The 22,266-nt window shown below is 37.1% G+C and overlaps 3 protein-coding genes across 11 annotated transcripts; 1 reads left to right on the top strand and 2 right to left on the bottom strand.

Annotated features, from left to right (window-relative positions):
• Positions 1–1,301: 1,301 nt before the first annotated feature.
• On the top strand, positions 1,302–5,539 carry LOC105125625 (probable LRR receptor-like serine/threonine-protein kinase At4g08850). Its single transcript, XM_011026152.1, has 2 exons — positions 1,302–4,686; positions 4,840–5,539. The coding sequence occupies exons 1-2, from the start codon at positions 1,368–1,370 to the stop codon at positions 5,211–5,213; spliced, it is 3,693 nt and encodes a 1,230-aa protein (XP_011024454.1). The 5' UTR covers positions 1,302–1,367; the 3' UTR covers positions 5,214–5,539.
• Positions 5,540–5,734: 195 nt separating this feature from the next.
• On the bottom strand, positions 5,735–11,844 carry CESA4 (cellulose synthase A4). Of its 2 annotated transcripts, XM_011026154.1 has the most exons (13): positions 11,708–11,844; positions 11,413–11,614; positions 11,206–11,330; positions 10,845–10,911; positions 10,598–10,748; positions 9,906–10,518; positions 9,592–9,729; positions 9,375–9,500; positions 9,074–9,286; positions 8,738–8,948; positions 7,297–7,595; positions 6,652–7,002; positions 5,735–6,523 (listed from the first exon to the last, which is right to left on the bottom strand). In XM_011026154.1, exons 1-13 carry the CDS (start codon positions 11,756–11,758, stop codon positions 5,942–5,944), a joined length of 3,129 nt encoding a protein of 1,042 aa, XP_011024456.1. In that variant the 5' UTR covers positions 11,759–11,844; the 3' UTR covers positions 5,735–5,941. The 2 variants fall into 2 exon arrangements, with proteins under 2 accessions (XP_011024456.1, XP_011024455.1); XM_011026153.1 differs by lacking the exons at positions 6,652–7,002; positions 7,297–7,595 and adding an exon at positions 7,794–8,144 and having other exon boundaries at positions 8,439–8,948; positions 11,708–11,840.
• Positions 11,845–13,872: 2,028 nt separating this feature from the next.
• Positions 13,873–21,112, bottom strand: LOC105125628 (protein PHR1-LIKE 1). Of its 8 annotated transcripts, none has more exons than XM_011026157.1 (9): positions 20,908–21,112; positions 19,279–19,345; positions 18,539–19,194; positions 18,236–18,437; positions 18,064–18,140; positions 17,901–17,940; positions 17,176–17,233; positions 15,477–15,546; positions 13,873–14,570 (listed from the first exon to the last, which is right to left on the bottom strand). In XM_011026157.1, the coding sequence occupies exons 2-9, from the start codon at positions 19,331–19,333 to the stop codon at positions 14,202–14,204; spliced, it is 1,527 nt and encodes a 508-aa protein (XP_011024459.1). In that variant the 5' UTR covers positions 19,334–19,345; positions 20,908–21,112; the 3' UTR covers positions 13,873–14,201. The 8 variants fall into 8 exon arrangements, with proteins under 8 accessions (XP_011024459.1, XP_011024458.1, XP_011024463.1 ...); XM_011026156.1 differs by having other exon boundaries at positions 18,227–18,437; XM_011026161.1 differs by having other exon boundaries at positions 18,227–18,437; positions 19,279–19,320; positions 20,908–21,111.
• Positions 21,113–22,266: the final 1,154 nt, after the last annotated feature.

The following is a 22,266-nucleotide window of genomic DNA, read 5'->3' on the forward strand; positions in this document are numbered from 1 at the left end:
ACTCTTTATTTATTTATTTTTACCACCAAGAAGGGTTCTCTTTGCATCACAATCTCCTTTTTTTTTTTTTAATATATATATAAAAGGGTGCATGTTTAATTCACTAATAATTTTCCACTTGAGCCTAGAGGTATCATTGCTATAGCCCACTTCCTTTTGAAGATTTTTAAAAATCTATGTGATAGTGATTTGACATTATCTATATCTTGAACATCACTAGAGCCGAGTAATTAGTGAATTGTGTTTATTACTGTTTTATAAATATATATAAAAAATAAAAATATATTTAATTTGAAGAGATACATAGTGATATATAAAATAAATTTATTTTTTAATATTTTTAAAGTAAATTTTATATTTTTAAGACATAAAATATAAGAAAACATGTTATCTTTATCTATACCAACCTTATTTATTTTGTAATAATAAACAATTTTAAAAAGTATGGCGAAATCAAAAAATTTTATTGACAAAAAAACATTATTTTTTATTTAATTATTTAATCAAACTAAAATTTTATGCTAAAATTAGATTTGAAAGTTGTTGTTTTATAATTTTATTTATTTTTCTACTTATTTTCATATTCATTTCTTAATTAGGTTTTCAAAATTATTTGATTTGATTTTTAAATGGGAAAGTTTATTTGGCTACTTTTAAAATAGTTTAGTATGTTAATTTTATAAAAAAGAAATACTTTCAGAATTTATTATATTACTGTTTTCTATGCATTTTAGCTTTAATTTTAGAGTTTTAGAAAAACACTATTTTGCATACTAAAAAATTAAATAAATTTTTAGTTTTGATAGAACCCTATAGTCTTTACATGCTTTCTAAAGCTTATTAGTTCCAGTCAATTGATTCACCAAGTTTCTCCATCTTCATTTAATTTTGATTTTGATTTTTCTTGGAAGTTCAAAAGTTGACTCTGACTTTGTTGGGCAGTTTGACTGGCTTAACTTTGTGAGGTATACAGCAACTCGTCTATAATCTCCTCTCCGGTTTTAAAATTAAAAATATTATTTTAATAAATTTTTATTTAAATCCAATTTGAAAACCCGGAAATCATGAATTTTTGTGCCCGTATATTTTGCCTGGAGATAGACAAGAGAGAGTGCCCATAATAATATATGAAAACTACAAAGAAATCATGCCTTCACGGTCTCTTGGTTCTCTGAATTAACCTTAATTAAATCCACCATGAAAAGGACATGTGAGATCAAGCTGGAGCCATCGAGGAATTAACGAATGCGTACGAAAAATCAACGAGACTTGACTATATTCACACACACACCTACCACGATATAATATAGTTGCAGCTCGAAACTAATTCCTCACTCTAATTGCTATATAAGATCACTGCCCAGATCATGTCCAGCATGCATAACCCAAGCATGGCAGCTTCTCCGAAGCTTCATGTTACTCTCTTCCATGTTCTCCTTCTTTCCCTGTTTCCTTTGAAGACCACATCATCTACAAGAACACAAGCTGAAGCTCTCCTTCAATGGAAAAGCACCTTGTCTTTTTCACCTCCTCCTCTTGGTTCATGGTCTCGTTCCAACCTCAACAACCTCTGCAAGTGGACTGCTATTTCGTGCAGCTCCACCCCTCGAACAGTCTCTCAAATAAACCTCCGCAGCCTAAACATAAGTGGAACACTCGCCCATTTCAACTTCACCCCATTTACTGATCTCACCAGGTTTGACATGCAGAGTAACAATGTCAATGGAAGGATACCATCAGCCATTGGCAGCCTCTCCAAGCTCACTCACTTGGACCTCAGTGCTAACTTCTTCGAGGGCAGCATACCTGTGGAGATATCTCAGTTGACAGAGCTTCAGTATCTTAGTCTTTACAACAACAATCTCAACGGTATCATCCCCTTTCAACTTGCCAATCTTTCCAAGGTGAGACACTTGGACCTTGGAGCAAACTACCTGGAAAACCCTGACTGGTCCAAATTTTCCATGCCTTCTTTGGAATATCTTAGCTTTTATCTCAATGAACTTACTGCAGAATTCCCCCATTTTATAACCAATTGCCGGAACTTGACGTTTCTGGATTTGTCACTCAATAAATTCACAGGCCAAATACCAGAATTGGTCTATACCAATCTGGGAAAGCTTGAGACCTTGAATCTCTATAACAATTCATTCCAAGGACCATTGTCATCCAACATTTCGAAGCTTTCCAATCTAAAAAACATTAGTCTACAATATAACCTGTTGAGTGGTCAAATTCCCGAAAGCATTGGTTCGATATCTGGTCTTCAAATTGTTGAGTTGTTCAGCAATTCTTTCCAAGGAAATATTCCATCCTCTATAGGCCACCTTAAGCAACTTGAAAAGCTTGATCTCCGGATGAATGCATTGAACTCAACGATCCCTCCTGAGCTTGGTCTTTGCACTAACCTCACCTACTTGGCCTTGGCTAATAATCAGCTAAGTGGGGAATTGCCTTTGTCTTTGTCCAATCTATCTAAAATAGCAGATATAGGTTTGTCTGAAAACTCTCTCTACGGTGAGATCTCACCTACCCTTATATCCAACTGGACTGAATTGATCTCATTTCAGGTTCAAAACAATTTGTTTTCTGGAAATATTCCTCCAGAAATTGGGAAATTGACAATGCTTCAATACCTTTTTCTGTATAATAACACATTTTCTGGTTCCATTCCCCCGGAGATGGGAAACTTGAAGGAGTTATTAAATCTAGACCTTTCAGGAAACCAGCTTTCAGGCCCCCTTCCTCCATCATTGTGGAATCTCACAAATCTTCAAATCCTGAATCTTTTCTCAAATAACATCAACGGTAAAATTCCACCAGAAGTTGGAAATTTGAAGATGCTGCAAATTCTTGATCTCAACACCAACCAGCTCCATGGGGAGTTGCCACAGACCATTTCAAATATTACTTCTTTAACTTCTATCAATCTATTTGGCAATAACCTCTCTGGTAGCATTCCAAGTGATTTTGGGAAGTACATGCCTTCTCTAGCGTATGCTAGCTTTTCAAACAATAGTTTCTCTGGAGAATTGCCGCCTGAATTGTGTAGAGGTCTGAGTCTTCAACAATTTACTGTTAACGAAAACAGTTTTACAGGGTCACTGCCAACCTGCTTGAGGAATTGTTCGGAGCTAACAAGAGTTCGACTTGAAGAGAACCGATTCACTGGAAACATCACTGATGCATTTGGTGTCCTTCCAAATCTTGTTTTTGTTGCCCTCAGTGACAATCAATTTATTGGTGAAATCTCACCAGATTGGGGAGAATGTAAAAACCTCACCAATTTACAGATGGACAGAAACAGAATTTCTGGTGAAATCCCTGCTGAGCTTGGGAAGTTGCCCCGACTGCGAGTTCTAAGTCTGGGCTCCAATGACCTGACTGGGAGGATTCCTGCTAAACTGGGAAATCTAAGCAGGTTATTCATGCTCAATTTAAGCAACAATCAGTTGACAGGGGAGGTGCCTCAGAGTCTAACCAGCTTGAAAGGCCTTGAATCTCTCGACTTATCTGATAACAAGCTGACTGGAAACGTATCAAAAGAGCTTGGGAGTTATGAGAAGCTATCAAGCTTGGACTTGAGCCACAACAACCTTGCTGGTGAAATACCTTTTGAACTGGGCAACTTAAACTCGTTGCGATACTTGTTGGATCTTAGCAGCAACTCACTCTCAGGAGCCATACCTCAAACTTTTGCAAAGCTATCTCGATTAGAGACTCTGAATGTCTCACATAACCATCTCTCAGGAAGAATCCCAGATTCACTGTCTTCCATGCTTAGCCTGACTTCTTTCGATTTCTCATACAATGAGTTGACAGGTCCCATACCAACTGGAAGTATTTTCAAAAATGCATCCGCAAGATCTTTTGTTGGAAATTCGGGATTGTGCGGTGAAGGAGAAGGACTATCACAATGCCCAACAACAGACAGTAGCAAGTCCTCGAAGGATAACAAAAAGGTTCTTATTGGTGTTATCGTTCCGGTTTGTGGCTTGTTAGTAATAGCAACTATCTTTTTTGTTCTGCTATGTTTCCAAAAAACCAAACTGCTTGATGAAGAGACCAAAATAGTCAACAATGGTGAGAGTTCCAAGTCAGTGATATGGGAAAGAGAGAGCAAATTCACGTTTGGGGATATTGTCAGGGCCACTGATGACTTCAACGAGAAGTACTGCATTGGAAGAGGAGGATTTGGTAGTGTTTACAAAGCAGTATTATCTACAGGTCAAGTAGTTGCAGTCAAGAAACTCAACATGTCAGACTCCAGTGACATCCCAGCAACCAATCGCCTGAGTTTCGAGAATGAGATTAAAATGCTGACAGAAGTTAGGCACCGGAACATCATAAAGCTTTATGGGTTTTGTTCCAGGAGGGGCTGCTTGTACCTGGTTTACGAGCATGTTGAAAGAGGAAGTCTGGGAAAAGTGTTGTATGGGATAGAAGGGGAAGTGGAGCTGGGTTGGGGCAGGAGAGTGAATACAGTGCGAGGAGTAGCTCATGCAATTGCCTACTTGCACCATGACTGTTCTCCGCCCATTGTGCACCGTGACATATCATTGAACAACATTTTGCTAGAGACAGATTTTGAGCCACGTCTTGCGGATTTTGGCACAGCAAGGCTCTTGAATACAGATTCCTCCAATTGGACTACAGTTGCTGGGTCTTATGGCTACATGGCTCCAGGTAAGACAACAATCCTATGTTCTTGATTTTTGTTCTTGTCATTTGAGTATCTGCTCTAAAATTACGAAGAAGGAAATGGGAAACATGGCATGATGTTAAAAACATTCATACTGGATGTTTCAAATGTTCATTTTGATTGACTGATGTTTTCAGAACTGGCACAAACAATGCGGGTCACAGACAAATGCGATGTGTATAGCTTTGGGGTGGTGGCTTTGGAAGTCATGATGGGAAAGCACCCGGGAGACCTCTTATCTTCATTATCATCAATAAAACCACCATTGTCAAGTGATCCAGAGTTGTTTCTAAAGGATGTGCTAGACCCGCGACTCCAAGCTCCCACAGGCCAAGCAGCAGAGGAAGTTGTTTTCGTAGTTACAGTGGCCTTAGCATGCACACAAACCAAGCCAGAGGCACGGCCCTCCATGCATTTTGTGGCACAAGAATTATCAGCAAGAACTCAAGCTTATCTGGCTGAGCCACTGAACTCGATAACTATCAGCAAGTTGAGAAGTTTTCAAAAATAGAACAAGATGGACCTCGTAGGATAGGCTACTTTTGGTTTGACAGAATTCCATGGCTTTCACAAATTACAATTCAAGGAGGTGGGCTTTACTTCCTAGTGGCTGTCTTAGCATAAAGATTATAGTACTGAGTTTTATATATATATAATTTTTTATAATCCTTCTGTGTCATTAGTTACCAGAATACGGATGCATGTTCCGTATCATGTATTGCTTTTGGCAAGTGTATGGAGGTAACTATACAAAAAAGATAAAAACATGTCTGGTTGGTGACGCAGAGACGAAAACATCAAATAAATCTGTCTCTGAGACAGTTTTACAATGAATTTAATATAATGTTTTTGTCAAAGATGATGGAAACTTCCAATTTTGAAACAATCTACCATGTTTGGTTGACTTTGATCGAGAGGGATAGATCCCTTGCCTTGACCTGGAAACTATATATATATAGTCCGTGGATTGTAAACTTGTAATTGTAAGGATTCCTCCCTCGAGAGGGAATGTTTGGAACAGCATAATTTTTTAGTAATTCTTAATTAATAAAATTCTGGAAGTTTGCATGCACACGCTTGCTTGCGAATAGAAAAATCTCGCTGATAATCCATACAATGATCAATCCACTCCGCCATTAAGAAGGAAAAACAACTGAGCAAAAGTGGGATAACCTATGAAAGACTCAAAACACAGAACAGAACAGGAGGTGAACACAAAATTCAAAAGGCATTGACTAGCTAGCACTCCACCCCACATTGTTTGAGAATTGGGCCAGTTTGCTTGGGCAAGAAGGGATCAATTCTAACCCAAATCAATGAGAAAATAGATGCAAGAAGTATAGACCAGAGGACAACAATTGTAGGAGTCCTGTTTTGCCTTCCCATCAGACCTTTGAGGAAAGGATAGAGATGGACAATGACCCAGAAAGCGAAAAATAGCTTCCCAAATAAAGGACCCCACGAGCCATATCCGTTGTTTATTGCATCGGATACTCCTGCTACAACCCCAACCATATTCAAGATGATTAGAGTGGTTGGTGGGATGAGGAGGGTGGTCCATTTGAAGAGGTACAGCTCTCCAAACTCGGTATCGTCTGCTGATTTTGATGTAACAGTGAAGTTAGTGTCAACTCCTCCAAGGACCTTGAGGAGGCCTTGGAAGACAGCAAAAAGATGAGCTGAGACACCGCCGATAACCCAAAATTGCTCATTACGCCACAAGTCCTGGATGCTGACTCCACTCCATCGAAGTTCTAACACAGATGTTGCTATGATTGAGATGAAAAGGGCTAGGAACCATATGCTAGCAAGGTTGTTCAGCTGCAAAGAAAAAAAATCAATTTGGTTAAAATTAATACTATTAGAAGATGAAAAAGAATAGCTGTGGATGGAGGAATGACATTGTTTTCAATGTGTTAATCTCTGCAATACAATTCAGCATCACTTACAGTAGGGATGATAAATTTTCCTGTCAGAAGGCAGACTGCTGGGATAGTACAGTAGGCAAGTAAGGGAATGGAGGTGAAAGGGTAAACGATGGTGTTGATGTAAGCAAGCCTCTCCAGCAACTTCAACTTTCCTCCATAGCCATACCATAGAGGACAATGATGACTAAGGAAAATCTCAATAGAGCCTAGTGCCCATCGTAGAACTTGGTGCAACCTATCTGATAGATTAATGGGAGCAGATCCCTTAAAAGCTGGTCTCTGGGGAGAACAGTAGACAGACCTCCACCCTCTACAATGCATCTTGAAGCCTGTCAGGATATCTTCTGTAACAGAACCATAAATCCATCCAACCTGCGATTAAGAAAATTCTTCATTCAGTATTCTTTCAACTCACCCAATTATGATGATGATATGAACATTGACTTTGCTTGCACATTAATGCTTCAGCTTTTGAACAGATAAGTAAAAGGAACGTAACTTTGGCCATTTATAAACAAAAACAACAGGAAATTTGTCAAAATGCTGATGTTCTTCAGACTCCATAAGTATACGATTTTTCAATAAATGAAAATTGAAGCCAATGTTGCAAGTCTTGAAAGATTCGTTGAAAACAAAGGGCCTTTCGAAATGCTACTCAGTACTCACCTCTTTACCCCATTCGGTTTTTTCTTCATAACCGCAACTTATAACATGAATGGCCTCCTTAATGTGTGATTGAGAGTTAGTTCCTTCAGGCAGGCCACCATTTTCCATGAGGGTAGAGGCAATAAATACTGGTGACTGCCCAAACCGTTTCTCGAAACTTTTTTGTGACATGAGTGATGATTTCTCCAACTCTTCGTAGCCTTCAAGCCCTTCTTCAATCTCTTCAAGATCGAAGACTGGTCCGGATGGTTTTCTTGTGTACTTCTTCCCCATCATTTTCTTTTTCATGGGGTATAGTCCTCCAAGAAGACTTCTTTGCCCTTTCTTCTTAGACAGGGCTAGGAACCATATGCTAGCAAGGTTGTTCAGCTGCAAAGAAAAAAAATAAATTTAGTTAAAATTAATACTATTAGAAGATAAAAAAGAATAGCTGTGGATGGAGGAATGACATTGTTTTCAATGTGTTAATCTCTGCAATACAATTCAGCATCACTTACAGTAGGGATGATAAATTTTCCTGTCAGAAGGCAGACTGCTGGGATAGTACAGTAGGCAAGTAAGGGAATGGAGGTGAAAGGGTAAACGATGGTGTTGATGTAAGCAAGCCTCTCCAGCAACTTCAACTTTCCTCCATAGCCATACCATAGAGGACAATGATGACTAAGGAAAATCTCAATAGAGCCTAGTGCCCATCGTAGAACTTGGTGCAACCTATCTGATAGATTAATGGGAGCAGATCCCTTAAAAGCTGGTCTCTGGGGAGAACAGTAGACAGACCTCCACCCTCTACAATGCATCTTGAAGCCTGTCAGGATATCTTCTGTAACAGAACCATAAATCCATCCAACCTGCGATTAAGAAAATTCTTCATTCAGTATTCTTTCAACTCACCCAATTATGATGATGATATGAACATTGACTTTGCTTGTCCATTAATGCTTCAGCTTTTGAACAGATAAGTAAAAGGAACGTAACTTTGGCCATTTATAAACAAAAACAACAGGAAATTTGTCAAAATGCTGATGTTCTTCAGACTCCATAAGTATACGATTTTTCAATAAATGAAAATTGAAGCCAATGTTGCAAGTCTTGAAAGATTCGTTGAAAACAAAGGGCCTTTCGAAATGCTACTCAGTACTCACCTCTTTACCCCATTCGGTTTTTTCTTCATAACCGCAACTTATAACATGAATGGCCTCCTTAATGTGTGATTGAGAGTTAGTTCCTTCAGGCAGGCCACCATTTTCCATGAGGGTAGAGGCAATAAATACTGGTGACTGCCCAAACCGTTTCTCGAAACTTTTTTGTGACATGAGTGATGATTTCTCCAACTCTTCGTAGCCTTCAAGCCCTTCTTCAATCTCTTCAAGATCGAAGACTGGTCCGGATGCTTTTCTTGTGTACTTCTTCCCCATCATTTTCTTTTTCATGGGGTATAGTCCTCCAAGAAGACTTCTTTGCCCTTTCTTCTTAGACTTTTTCCTTGAACCACCACAGCAACAGCAACACCATGAAGGCCAGCAATCGCATGTCATCTTGGGTCTCTTCTCCGACACTGGAGGATCATAGCCATACAAGGACTGCCTGTTGAAAACACATCCAGTACCAACATATACTGGCCCTTGAATCCCATCTAGACCTTTCATGTTTATCTGTCACAGAAAATTAAATGAATGCATCACTCACAAATTCGTTAGATTGAAAAATCAGAAATTGCTGCTATGTTATTTTCTTAACATCAGAGCATATGAGAGTTTTTTAATCCAGCACAACTTACATCAAAGAACACAACATTGCGATTAGCATATCTATCATGGCGATCAATACCATCAAACCTCTGCGGAAACTGGACGTAGCAGAGCTTCTTCCCAAGTTGGGGATCCATCAAAAAGCACATGGCCTCTCTTACAGCTTTGCTGTTATTGATGTAATGGTCACAATCCAAATTCAACATAAAAGGTGCATTGGTGAGCACTGCTGAGACTCGAATCTAGAAATGGCATACAATGATTAATTCCATTAGTTATTTGAATCTCTCTAGGATCAGAAAACTTGAGATTTAGTCAAGTTTTACTCACCAGAGCATTCATGGCACCTGCTTTCTTGTGATGGTTATATCCAGGTCGTTTCTCACGGGAAACATACACAAGCCTCGGAAGCTCCTTGCCTTCCACGTCGAGCGCACCTTCACTTCCTAGATATACCTGCAAAGCAAAGCAGCTTTCAGTTGCACGGTAATATGATATAATTCTGAGGCTAAAAATAATGAGACATATACGGATGATATTGTTAAACCTGAATCATTCCAGGATGATCGCGTGTGATGTTTCCAGGCCATGGGGTACCATCCTGCATCACCCATCCTTCTTCTGGTTTCTTTTGGGCCTTTGATACCAATGCGTTGATCCTTACTTTGAATTCTTCATATTCTCTCTACAATACCACACGATCAATCCCTTAAAACAACATCTAATTAATGATCATAGAACTTCCACTAAATATTTCATGCAGTAGAGTTAAGGAAAGGATTATATCTGTTGGAAGAGTGGAAAGCAACACTAGTTATAGAAATATGCAAAGGAGACTATTTGGAAGTTGGTTCTGCTTACTTTCATAGCTCTGCGCTCCTTCACAAAGTTGGGATGCACTTTGTCTTTCAAGTAGTCAATCTTCTGAGTGAAGTAGAACTCAGGAGCCCTTGGCTCAATGTTATGCTTCTTGCAAAATGGAACCCATCTTCTAGCAAACTCAGCAGTTTCTGCTAGGGAGTCGAAAAGGAGCATGGATGCACCATCATCTGATACATAACAACTGACCTTGTCGACAGGATAATCAACGGATAGGATTGAAAGGACTGTATTTGCAGTTATGATTGGTGGTTCCTTGAGAGGATCCACAGTACTCACAAACACATCAACTGGGCCCAGACGATTAGGCTCACCCTCACGCTCAAACCTCATGGATAGGCGATCGAGATAAGTTTCACGTTCAATGGGGTTCCATTTTGGGAACTGGTCAAGGATCCAGGAGAGGCCAAACCATACCTCACATATTACAGATATAAGCCACAATGCATAAGCATCATATGCTGGAGTTAAGATCCGAAAACGGAAAAAGAAGCAAAGAATGATAAGTCGAAGGACAATGACAATTCGATACGGGTTGATTCTGCTTGAGGGAATTGGGATTTTTCTCCATAGTGGTTGCCTGGCTTCAGCCATACTGTAGAAGTACGTTGTTAGTATCGATAGCTGAGCCATCTTAATGCAAAGAAGAAGATGAGAACGCAAAAAACACTCACAGGTACTCATCTTCTTCTCCTTGATCATTTCCTCCATCATCTTTGCTCACCAAACCTCTCTTTTCTTGCCTAAATTTCCATTTCTCTACCCTCTCTTGCCATTCTGCATTGCTATAACCCTCTTTCTCGCCTTCAAGATCCTTACCAGCAACTGATCAATCCATACGAACATGAATATGAATGAACAAATAAAAAGCTTCTTCCAAAGAGATCCTAATGTGAAATCATATCTTAAAAATTCGCATACCACTTCCTGCTGACGAAAAGGCCGGACGAATGGGGTGCATTTCCTGTTCATTGTAGTGCTCAATTTCCTGCAAAACTCACCCCCACAAGCTTAAAGATCTTCCTACTCTATCAACAGATGGTTATTCTTTGAATTCAGTAAGATATCAACGATAAATTAAACAATAATTAGGGTCTAAATTAGTTTAATTATTTATGATTAGGAAGAAAATCACTCAACAGGTTTTGAACATTAGATGGGGACAATAATTCTTCTGGACAGGTTTACTGATAACTCCATTCACTGAACAGACATCAATCAGCTAGAAATTCTAATTTATGCCAACAAATTAAGGAGATTGGTTTCTGTTGAATTGATTTACCGTGTGACTAAAAACATTTTTCTGATTGGATTCATCATGATCATGATGCTTAATCTGAAATTCGTCGTCAAAATCATCAAAATTGGCATCATCATCGTCATTATCTCCAGGAACTCTAGGACAACCTGCACAACACTAACCATAGTTAAGAACTAGATTGACATGACATGTTTACTTATAGCAAACGAAAATGAACCTTTCACAAACCTCTGTGACGCTTATATCGAGTGTTGCACTGAGGACAAGACTGGTTGCCTTCACTCCTCTCATACTCATAACAAGGTCTACAAACAGGAAAGCCACACACATGACAAGCAACAAACACCTCTCCGTCTTCCTTAACTCCAATCTCATCCCCGCAAACTCTACATTTTTTCGACGTTGCAGACTGGCGAGTTGGAGGCCTCAGCTGCCATGCACGTACGTTACAAGTATAAAAACAATACTCATTACAAGATTATGACAAAGAACTAACAGGTAAAACTAAGAAGATGATACGTACCTCATCTTTGGCATGCAAGGTCTGTGAACTGCCCGTGACAAGGCCAGCCATGGACAACAGCAAGAAAAAAACTGATGAAGAGAAAGTGAAAGAAAGATGGTGAGAGGAGAGGAATGAGAGGTGAGAGGGTATTAAAGAGGAGGTGGTTGGAAGCTGATATCAAGTGTGCCTTTGAGTACTGTGTGTAATGCTGCGAGAGATGAACTGCACCAAACTGTGAGTTGAGAAGTCGTGGGTTTGAGTCTAAGAGACGTCAAGTAGAGGGTAGGAGAAGGATAGAGAGAGTTTGCTTGTTCTGTCTTAGCTCGCTTAGACTCAAAGGCGTTTCAGATACCAAACTAATTTTTTTTAAAAAAAAAAAACATGCACATGCATGTAGTAAAAAAAAAAAAAAAAACATGCACATGCATGTAGTGGTATCATAACCTGTTTGTTTTCCGGTAGATATTATATTTTATAAAATTTTAATTTTTTAAAAAATTAATTTTTTATTTTTATATTATCTTAATGTGTCATATCAAAAATAAATTTTAAAAAATAAAAAAAATATTTTTTTCATATATTTTTAAATAAAAAACAATTATTATCATAATATTAAATATTACATTAATAAACTTGATGTAGCCCTATCAAAATGTAAAACTAAGAATTGATATAGCCCTATCAACATGTAAAACTAGGAATTGGCTTGGAAAAGGTTTTAAATTAAATTAAGCAAAGAGTTAATTTAGGTGAATCAACCCACTGGTAAAATCTATTTAAAATTCAATTTGTTTTATAAAAAAATTTAAAACCATATCATTTTAATATTTTAAAAAATAAAATAAAAATCATTTTAGCTGACCGATTTAAATTGAATTAACTAAAATATTTTTTTATTAATTTATAAAAAATTATTTTTTTAAGATAATTGTATTTGTTTGGTTTGATCGACCCTACTATACCTGAGTTATAAGTAAATGGATTAATTTATAGATTGTACAAGTTAATCTAAATTTATAAGAGAAAATTAGATTAAAAAAATTGAAAAAAAAAATATTTATCGACCAATTCTCACATTTGATGAGATCAACTCCCTGATTAATTAAAAGGCAATCATGACCTAGGCCAGGCTCGGTTTTACAACCAAGTTTATTTCTTACGCCCTGATTCTGAAGGCTTAACATCATGCACCTTCCTGCTGTCACACTCCAGTCTACACCCACCTATGGATGCCAACTTTCAAAGAAAAGTCTCGACAAAGAAATTGTAGAAAACAAGATAAATTTAGGAATATTCACATCATAAAAATACAGCCTGCCATCGATATACCTGTAACATCTTTGTTTTTTCCTCCTCTTGTTTTGATTTACTGTAAACTGCTAATCTCTAAAAAAACCTGCAAATGCCCTCAAGATGGAATGATCTATGACACCTCCATTCCACTTTCGTAAAATTTGTCACAATCCATCGGTCCTATGAAGCCCACTTGGGCACAGCCCTCCTTGAGGACAGCAAGGAACTCTGTGCATCAGAAATTCAAGGCCAATGTGTCATTCTTACAGCTGATATCACCATCAAGAAGCGCTTCAGTCAGCTCTGATACTAAAAGTCTCTGGTAAGGTTCTGCTTTCTTCAGCTTTGTGCATGCACAAGGAGCTTGTGCATTTCAATACGTCATAAAAATGGAGGATTACTTGGCGAAAAAGGGATCACTTTTCAAGCAACTTCAGCTATTTGACTGGACATTCTTCTGACACTACTCTTCCCATATGCCTACAACAGAATGCTTCAAACCCAAATGATGAAGATATCATATTGTATGTTAAAAATGGTCTGTTTGATCCGGCTCCTATATGGCTATGTCTGACAACAAGGTTCAAGCTTTGCCTCATAATCCAATATGTTTAAAGCAACACTGCATTCTTCTTTCAACTGATAGTTACCTATTCGAATTTGCATAACCACGGGTGTTTCAGCATATTGAGTGGTTGACCTACACGGCACAACTCAATTGGGTGAAAGGTCATCTCCTGTGCTTGATCCACATGGTTTCTCATCAAGACCAGAACAGCTTTCCTTTCCTTTCCTTAGGGCAATGTCAACATTCCACAAATCTATCTAAACAGTGGCAGGTTTTATGTGTACTGAACGTTGGCCAAAACCGACACTGCTCATGTCCAAGCTTGAGATAGAAGATCGTTTATAGCTAAACAATAGGAGACACCAATTCAACACATAAAGAGGAGTCCATCCTCTGCCATTAATAAAATGGTTTACATAATAATTATACACCCTCTAGCCTCCTCACAAAAAGAGTACAAGAGAGGAGGACAAAGATTACGATAAAAAATCTCCCATCTACCTTGTTTACGGACTAATTAGAGTGTGCATGCGGCACATAAACAGAAGCAGGAGAACCTCAAAGTTCTCAAGATCTATCTATACGTCTGTCCTACTCAGGATTAAACTCCTCCATGAATCACTATCAACCTGTTATTTCAATGCTGTTGGCCTAGGCATCTGTTCTTGGACGTTTTGCAAGCTGCAAACTTGAATCAGTATTGTATGGCTCAGAATTTTCAGGAGTTTCAGTTTGCGATACCTTGTGCTTTCTATTCAGATCCTGTGATCCTCCTTCTAGTGCAGGGTTGGCATAAATTGTGTCAGTTGGTGTCTTGCCACAGTCTAGCTGGGGGGTTTCCAAATCATTTTTGGCAGGGGAGTCCTGGATTGCATCTGAGGACAGAGTAGAGGGATTTTCCGAAGCAGATGAAGCTGCCTTCAACTTGTCAACGTCAATACCTGATTTGCATTGTTTCTCAAACATCATTTGAAGGTGCCTCCCCTGTTCTTCTATTCGTAACTGTAAATTTCGTTGGATCTGCCAGAAAGATAATAGAATTATAAATGATGCACTGTAAATCATACAGACAACCTGAATCGTTGTCTTCACGTGCGCATAACATGATCTATACAGTAACAATCATATCTACTGATGTGCAGACTGCATATAGCACTGCAATAAACCAAACCAGTTACCATGCCACACATTATGCAGTCCATGGTCCTGAACCACTATGCAATGGGTACATTCTATATTAGACAAGTTCACAGCATAGCATCTGTAGGTTGTATAAGTGAGCGATAACTTGTAAAGCCAAATCCTAAAATATTTCTAACCAAGGAAAAATCATTTTTTAAGCTCTCAGTGCTATATACTTTGCTGCATTATAGAAAAAATGGGTGCTTTATAAACAAATTAATTCTTTATGGAAACAATGCACATGTACAAATCTTAAATGCAGGTAACAACAAAAGAGAACTTCATGGAGCTTCTTTGCATCATTGAAGTCTTGATACCAAGGAGAATATATGGATAATTGTAAACATTTCATGATCTAGCAAGTTGAAAAGTTGCAGACATTTATTACTTCTATGATGTAAATGCATAATGCTACTTCTATGCAGCAAAGTTAACATGCAACAAAGATCCTGCACTTGACCAGAAACTTCTAGTGGAATATCTCTCTCACTTGATCAACATGGTACGAATCCCTCCATTTTCAGAGCCTTGCTCCTTTTTGTACAAGTAGTGCCTTCATGACGAATATTTGGTTTTTCAAACAGAATATAGAAGAAAATCAAGACAACCAATTTTCATCATAAAGCAAAAGAACCCTTGTTATAAGCTGCCAAATCCGGTCACAGAACCTAATTTTTTGAGGTTCCAAAGTCAAAGCCACTAATCAAATTAAAACATAGATCCATTTTCATGGAAAATGTATACCTCAAGCTGTTCATGCAGTCGTTTCTGAACTTCCATCTGTAATCGTAGAGCTTCAGTGATTTCAATGCCTCTGTTGTACAACATAAAATAGAGAGAGTTTAGCAGGATAATTCAAAATGAAATAGAACACAGATTGAATAATTTAAATATGCAGCTCTTTTCCCGAACTATAAATCCTTCAAGAGGCATTTCTAGGTTATAATCATACCATGGTGCCAGCCAATTTTCCATCTGAGACGCCATATGTAGATTGAAAGGGCATTAAACAAGTTTTTAACCTAACCCAGTTTCTTCTGGAACTACTTGAATCTCCCAGGAAGTCAAATAACGTACTGAATACCTTCCAAGTTAATTTTGTTGCTAGGTCTTTTCATCAATAAATGACAACCCATGGTCATTATCAGTAGAGTGATTACAGAAAATGAGACTGTAAACAAAAATTCAACATATAACAAAAATTCAACAGATATAGTTTAAAATCCAATCCTTGTATGGTAGGGGAACCACGCTCCCAATCAGTAGAGTGATTACAGAAAATGAGACTGTAAACAAAAATTCAACAGATATAGTTTAAAATCCAATCCTTGTATGGTAGGGGAACCACACTCCTCAGTCAACCTACTTTAAAGGGTGGTAAAGCAGCAAAGGGAAAAACAAGAGAATTATAGTTGTAGCATAATCCATAAGCAAGTTTTGTTATCATGCGGAAAGTTATTCTCCTTACTTTCCACATGCATAAATCTTTAAGAAGAAACCGGGAAGCACACTAGTAATATAAAATTCACAATTTTAGCATTCCTGCCAAATTCAATTACTGAGGGACAAAGAATGCATCTTGCAGAGTGAAGCCTAACAAAAATATCACATTCATCTGTTTCTACTCAAGTCAACAAGTCAAGAGTTATTTTTTCCAGACTTGTTGGAAATTCTGGAAATCAGCAGGTCAAGGTTTCTATTTTAAATTTTAGGTTCTCTAAATGATTGAATGATGTTGAAATTCTTTTGTAATCACATGAATAGTTACGTTCTTACTTAAAAGTCTAGATCCTCATTTAAGTAATGATAACAAGAACTCTAAGTATAGCCCTGTAATCTTTCAATGAGAAGGCATTATTAATTTCAGAAAATGATGATGCTTTTTTGCTGTATGAATTCAAACTTTTGAAAGCATGATGCTTTCTTCTCTCTAGATTTAATTCTATAAACTTACAGGTAAGATACTGTTCATCTCTCTCTCTCTCTCTCTTCTTTTTTGATAGAAAAAATTAAATTCTAATAAAGGAAGTGGACAAAATGGAGGATAAGACACCCTCCTATCTCTTTGCTTGTCTGCTAAAGTGATGTCTCTACATGTATCAGTTGTAGAACACCAAAGCGAAGCTAGAAAAACTATTTTATCCAAAAGCAACAGGAATAGTAGATGCACATCTTGAAATATCCTAAACTCTGCTCGTTCCAAAAGTACAGAAGTAAAGCAAGAATAGCACATTGCCACAATACCTTGCCACCTTGAAAGCTGGTAGTCTTTTATTTCTCATTTATGCGTGTAGACTTTTACAATAACCCTAATTTTGAAACCATAGAATTTCTTCTCTTTCTTGTCCTTTGTCAAGTTCACAGTTGCTCAAAGCCAAAGAATAAATAACAGCTGACAAAGCAGTAACAAGAGAATCAAAATTAATAAATGGTGTAGGCTTACGTTTTCAAGTCAAGAGACGATATTTCATCAATAGATGTCAATCTTTTCTCAGAGGATCCTGCAAGCAAAATAAAACAGCTCGTTAAAAAATATATAAATAGGAAATTCTTTATACATGTTTTGATCCATGCAGTAAAATAAAGCAAAGGAATCTCGAGCAGCTACAAAAAATCTGAGGGAGAAAAAAGATGGTCACAGGAAATTTAGGTCATTGTACAGCGACAGTTAGGAGTGATAGGAAAATGGTATTAAAATAGGCAGATAGAAAATTGTCGCAGTGGATCCATGCATAAATATAGTGTGGTGAAGTTAATTTAGAGAATTAAGACAACTCAACTGAAGCCTTGAAAAAAAGTATACTTGAGCCGCAAAAAATAGCAGAAAATGTCTTTTTCATAGATAGGGCAATTGACTTGAATCACAGAAAGGATTGAATAAACAACATAGCATGCAGATCATGATCATGCTTTTGTGGAAAGACTAGATCGAGGTTGATTCAAATGAAAAGGAGATATTGAACAGGGGTATGTGTCATAAATTAATACATTGTCACAGGTTTGCACAGTGCAGCTTAAGACTCAAGTTCATGAGTAAAGATAAGCAATTCAACGAGTTAAAATGCAATCTCCATCCCTCTAATTCAGGTTAAAATTCTAAGGTGGAAGAGCAACACAAAATTCAGGGATATGTTAAAGTCTTGGAGTCACTGATTAGTTATTACATACCCTCTGATGACTCTGGTCTGTATCTGGCTGTTCGGTATTTCTGAAATTCAACAAAGAATATTCTCCAATTAAAAACAAAAATAAGAATCCAAAACCATGCCACACAAGAAATTATGCTAAAGCATAAAACCAGCCTTGTTTTTAAAGAAACAAAGGTGCATACCTGCAAGTGGCTTTTTACATGATAAATAGTCAAGCTGTCAACTTTCATCCGCTTCAGCACGCCTTTTGGAGTAGCTCCTGCACGTAAGAAAAAGGAAATCAATTGAAGCTGAAGCCTAGGAAATTTTGGCTGGCAATCAGTTAAGGCAAAGATAGTTCCACACTTTCACTACCACCAAGGTTGTTGACAGCCTCCACAAAAGCTTCATGAAGTTCTGGTGTCCAACGCATGCGTGGCTTCGTTGGTGCACTGTTTGCTGAGGAAGTGGGGGTGAGAACCGGGTGAATTTCTGCAGATGGGGATGGAAGCTTCAGGTGACCTTGGGAGTGTTGAACTGGAATGTTTGAAGATGGTTTGGAGACCTGGTATGCCATCTGAAGCAACGAGATGAGAACAGGAGAAAGCATAAAAAGAATATTTCACCATACTTTTGCAAGGGTATCTTATTTCTTGTGTGTTGTGAGAAGATACCAACCTTTGGTTCCATGTCCACAATGCTGGTGTCAGCCAGAAGCTCATTCCAATTAGTTGTCAAGGCATCATCATCAGTAATTAGCTGGTCTGCCCATTCCTGCCAATCATTTCGTTTACCAAATTCTTCTGATGCCATGACACCAGCACAACTATTGCTTTCTATCTGATTAGTTTGAACAGTAGTGTTAGTGGGAAAGTCAAGAAAACCCGGCGGTGATTCTGGACACCATGAAGCACTGTTTTCATTTATATAATGACTGGTTGTTGTTGATTGAAGTAAAGCTGATGGAGAAGATTGTGACATCAGCAAAGCTCCTTCGTTAGCTGATGACTGGGAAATAAATGAAGTATTTCTTGAATGTTTCTCCCGGGGTGTGACAGAAGAGTACTGAAGGTCTGTTGAGAAGCTCGCAGAAGAAGAAAACAAGTGTCCAACTACTCCATTGTTAGAGGGCAAATGACTTGCATGCACAAGGGGCCTGGTCATAAGCTCCCTTTCCATGGAAACCTGTTGACAGCCTGGTAATTTGGGGTATGTCTCTTCTAGAGGTGTTGGAACCACTGGTAAAGATGAAGACAGTGTTCCAGACACCCCAAGGTTACCAAGCTGCTTTGCACCTGCTCTCTGAATGCTAAAAGCCGGGCGTCCCTCCATTGCTATGCTTCAATCAGCACAAAAATAGGGTGTCAGTTATTCAATTAATTCACAGCAGTTTCCCATTTTGAAAACCAGGTGAATACCTTCTGAAAGCACCCTTCTTATTGGTTCACAATAGTGGGATACTGGAAAGGTCATCAATTAAAACATCTGTCAACAGGAATGAATACATAAATACACGATGTCATCAAAAGGGAATATAGAGATACTCATAGCAATGATCACCATCCTTTCTAAACCTCACAAGTTCACCTATAAACACCGCAATTTTTTGGTTTTTCTCAGAAGAAAGTTCTAGCCACCCATATCATTTCCAAAACTCCCTATTTCTAAATCCTTTATCCCACTTGTAATGACCAGCTCCTCAAGGCATCAGTCCATCTCCAAACTCAACACTACATTCAGTTACAGGCATGAAATGTTTCTACCAGAGCAGAGTTGAAATGCTTATACTAGGAAAATAGTCAAAAGCATGAAACTACAGTGAAACATAATGACTTAAATGTTAATAGCAGGCAGCAAGAACATGTGGGGTTGGTTTTCAGAACAGTCCACAGTCCCTAAACACCAAAAATTGAAACAAACAAAAAGAAAAGGCAAGCCTTACAATAAGAGGACTAATAATAATGAATCAAATTCTCATTCCCAATTCTCATAAAAACTTCTTATTGGATAATAGACACAGGGCAGCCATTGTCTAGCATAATACTAAACTCTTGTAATTGCAACAAAGAGTCAATAGGTTGTCATGTTGAAATTATTGACAGGCTCAATTGTTCAAGGCGTAAGAGCATTTAATTCATGCAAAACTGTTGAAGGGTTGAGAGAGTATGATTATAACAAACCATCAGAAGCAAATTCTCCCCTTGTTGGCCATTACAAATATTCATAGCAAGTACAAGGATTCTTTAAGTCTAAGGCTCTGCCTATCAGTGCGCCATCCCCAGCCCCCACCAGTGGGTATTCCTTCCAATTGGTATGGAGATAGGAACATTAACTAAGATGAAGAGTTGTTTAGCAAACCATAATTATAATATTGCGAACCCATTTGCAGAATGTGTTTTTTCTTCAATACCAATTGGTTCCACGAAATTCATATTTTCAGTGTTCAAATGAATTCTCCCCAGCATCTCAAGGCATACCAACTGCATCAAAAAATCTTCCTGACCACTAACACAAAACCCTAAACAAGCTAGATGCTATATATCATTACTCCCAATCATTAACTATCATGAGCTATGCATTGCGCATGGATCCTGACACCCTCGTCACCATGACGTCTAAAAACCGTATGCTTGTCCTTGGTCAGTTAACTCTAGCTAACTTCATTCCATTGATGAATTATCTACTCAACATCCAAGTTCCAACCTTCCAAAGTCAATGTCCTTCGCTTCAATTCAATTGTATCTGGGACCCCCTACTAAACTAATTTCTTCTCCCCATTTCACAGAGAACTCATGAATTCAGCAATATTAAGCTCAAAAAACCAAAAAAAAATCCAAGCGAAAAAAAAAAAAGGGACATGCACCCTACGATGCAAACCAATTATCATTCAAGACCAACTAAACCATGTCTGATCACCGACGACGCAATTCAAGAAAAGAACAAAAAATTCAATCAATCAAGTAATTATTACAATCAAAGCAACAAGATTAACTTCAGATTCCATCAAAACAAAATTACCAATACGGGGGAACATGTAAATTTCTCACCTAAGACTTCACAAAACCTCGCAATATTGAAGGCCCTAAATAGCTAGAAATCAAGTCTTTAGGCACAGAAACAATTCTCTAAAGGTGTTATAAAAAATTCGGTCACCGGCGTGTCACCCCGAAGAAGTGAACGGTAACAGAGAGTGCGCTTTGCTCTCTTTAGCCCCTCTCCTTTTTGGCTCTGTTAATAAGGAACAGTGAATTCCTCCACCCCTTAAATATAGCGCGTGTGGAATAAACACCAGAGAGATGGTGGGGTAACAGTGCGTATCGAGTGGGTGTGTGGGACCAGGTTTGCTCTTGGTGAGTAGTGTAATATCTGATGGGGTGCACGTGGGGATTGTGATTAGCATATTACGGCCCTGTTCGGTACAATTGCGATTTTCAGATTTTTGAAATCTTTTTATTTTAAATTATTTTTTTATTTTAAAAATATTTAGACACTCTAAAATTAAAAATAAATAAAATATTATTTTAATTTAATTTTAAATAAAAAAATTTACCACACTTCCAAACAAGCTCTACTGGATAATTTTGGGAATTTATGTTTTATAATTAAAATAGATACTTATATTAAAATCAATAATTTATTTTTTTTAGAAAAAAATATTTTATTAAACAAACTATTTATTTTTTATTCTATGTATTTTCTATTAATAACATGTTTTTTGAATTAAAAATAAAAGCAATTAAAGTAAATTTTCATAAAAACTTTAATAAAAAAGGTAATCTAAACTATTATTTCTTATTAATGCATTTTTCTATTTTTTCATTAAAATATGTTTATTTTATCAGAATCTTTTTTTAAATAAAAAAATCATAGTATAAAAGGCAAGTTTTAATTAAAAAAATTAAAAATCATGTCTCTAAATTTTGTATGTAATTGAAGGGAAAAATGAATAATTAATATGAAGAAATTATGTAAAATGATTGATAATTAAAAATATAAAATTCATTTTCATTGAATAGTCATTATTAGAATTTAAAAAAAAATACATGGTAGGTTTATATATAATAATTGATGAAAGGATTGTTAAAAGTACCATAGAAAACTATAATTTTATTTAAAAATAAAGGAAAATTTTAATAAAATAATTGTTTAAATGTAATTTTAATTATTTTATTTATATTTTATTTTAATTAAAAATTGAGATAAATATTTTTAAAAAATTAAAGAATTGTGTAAAAAGAAGTTGGGCATCTAAACCTAAAATGATGAGCCAATGCATCTTGCACAATACAAAAAAGATTAGGCATACATTGTCTGCAAAGCCAAACTTGCATGCTTAGCATTCTTAACTTTTTTTTAATAAAGCAAATAATATGTTTCCTATTTAAAAAAAAAATTAAAATAGATAT

This window comes from Populus euphratica, unplaced genomic scaffold, assembly GCF_000495115.2.
Source record: "Populus euphratica unplaced genomic scaffold, PopEup_1.0 scaffold58.1, whole genome shotgun sequence".
NCBI classification, from domain to species: domain Eukaryota; kingdom Viridiplantae; phylum Streptophyta; class Magnoliopsida; order Malpighiales; family Salicaceae; genus Populus; species Populus euphratica.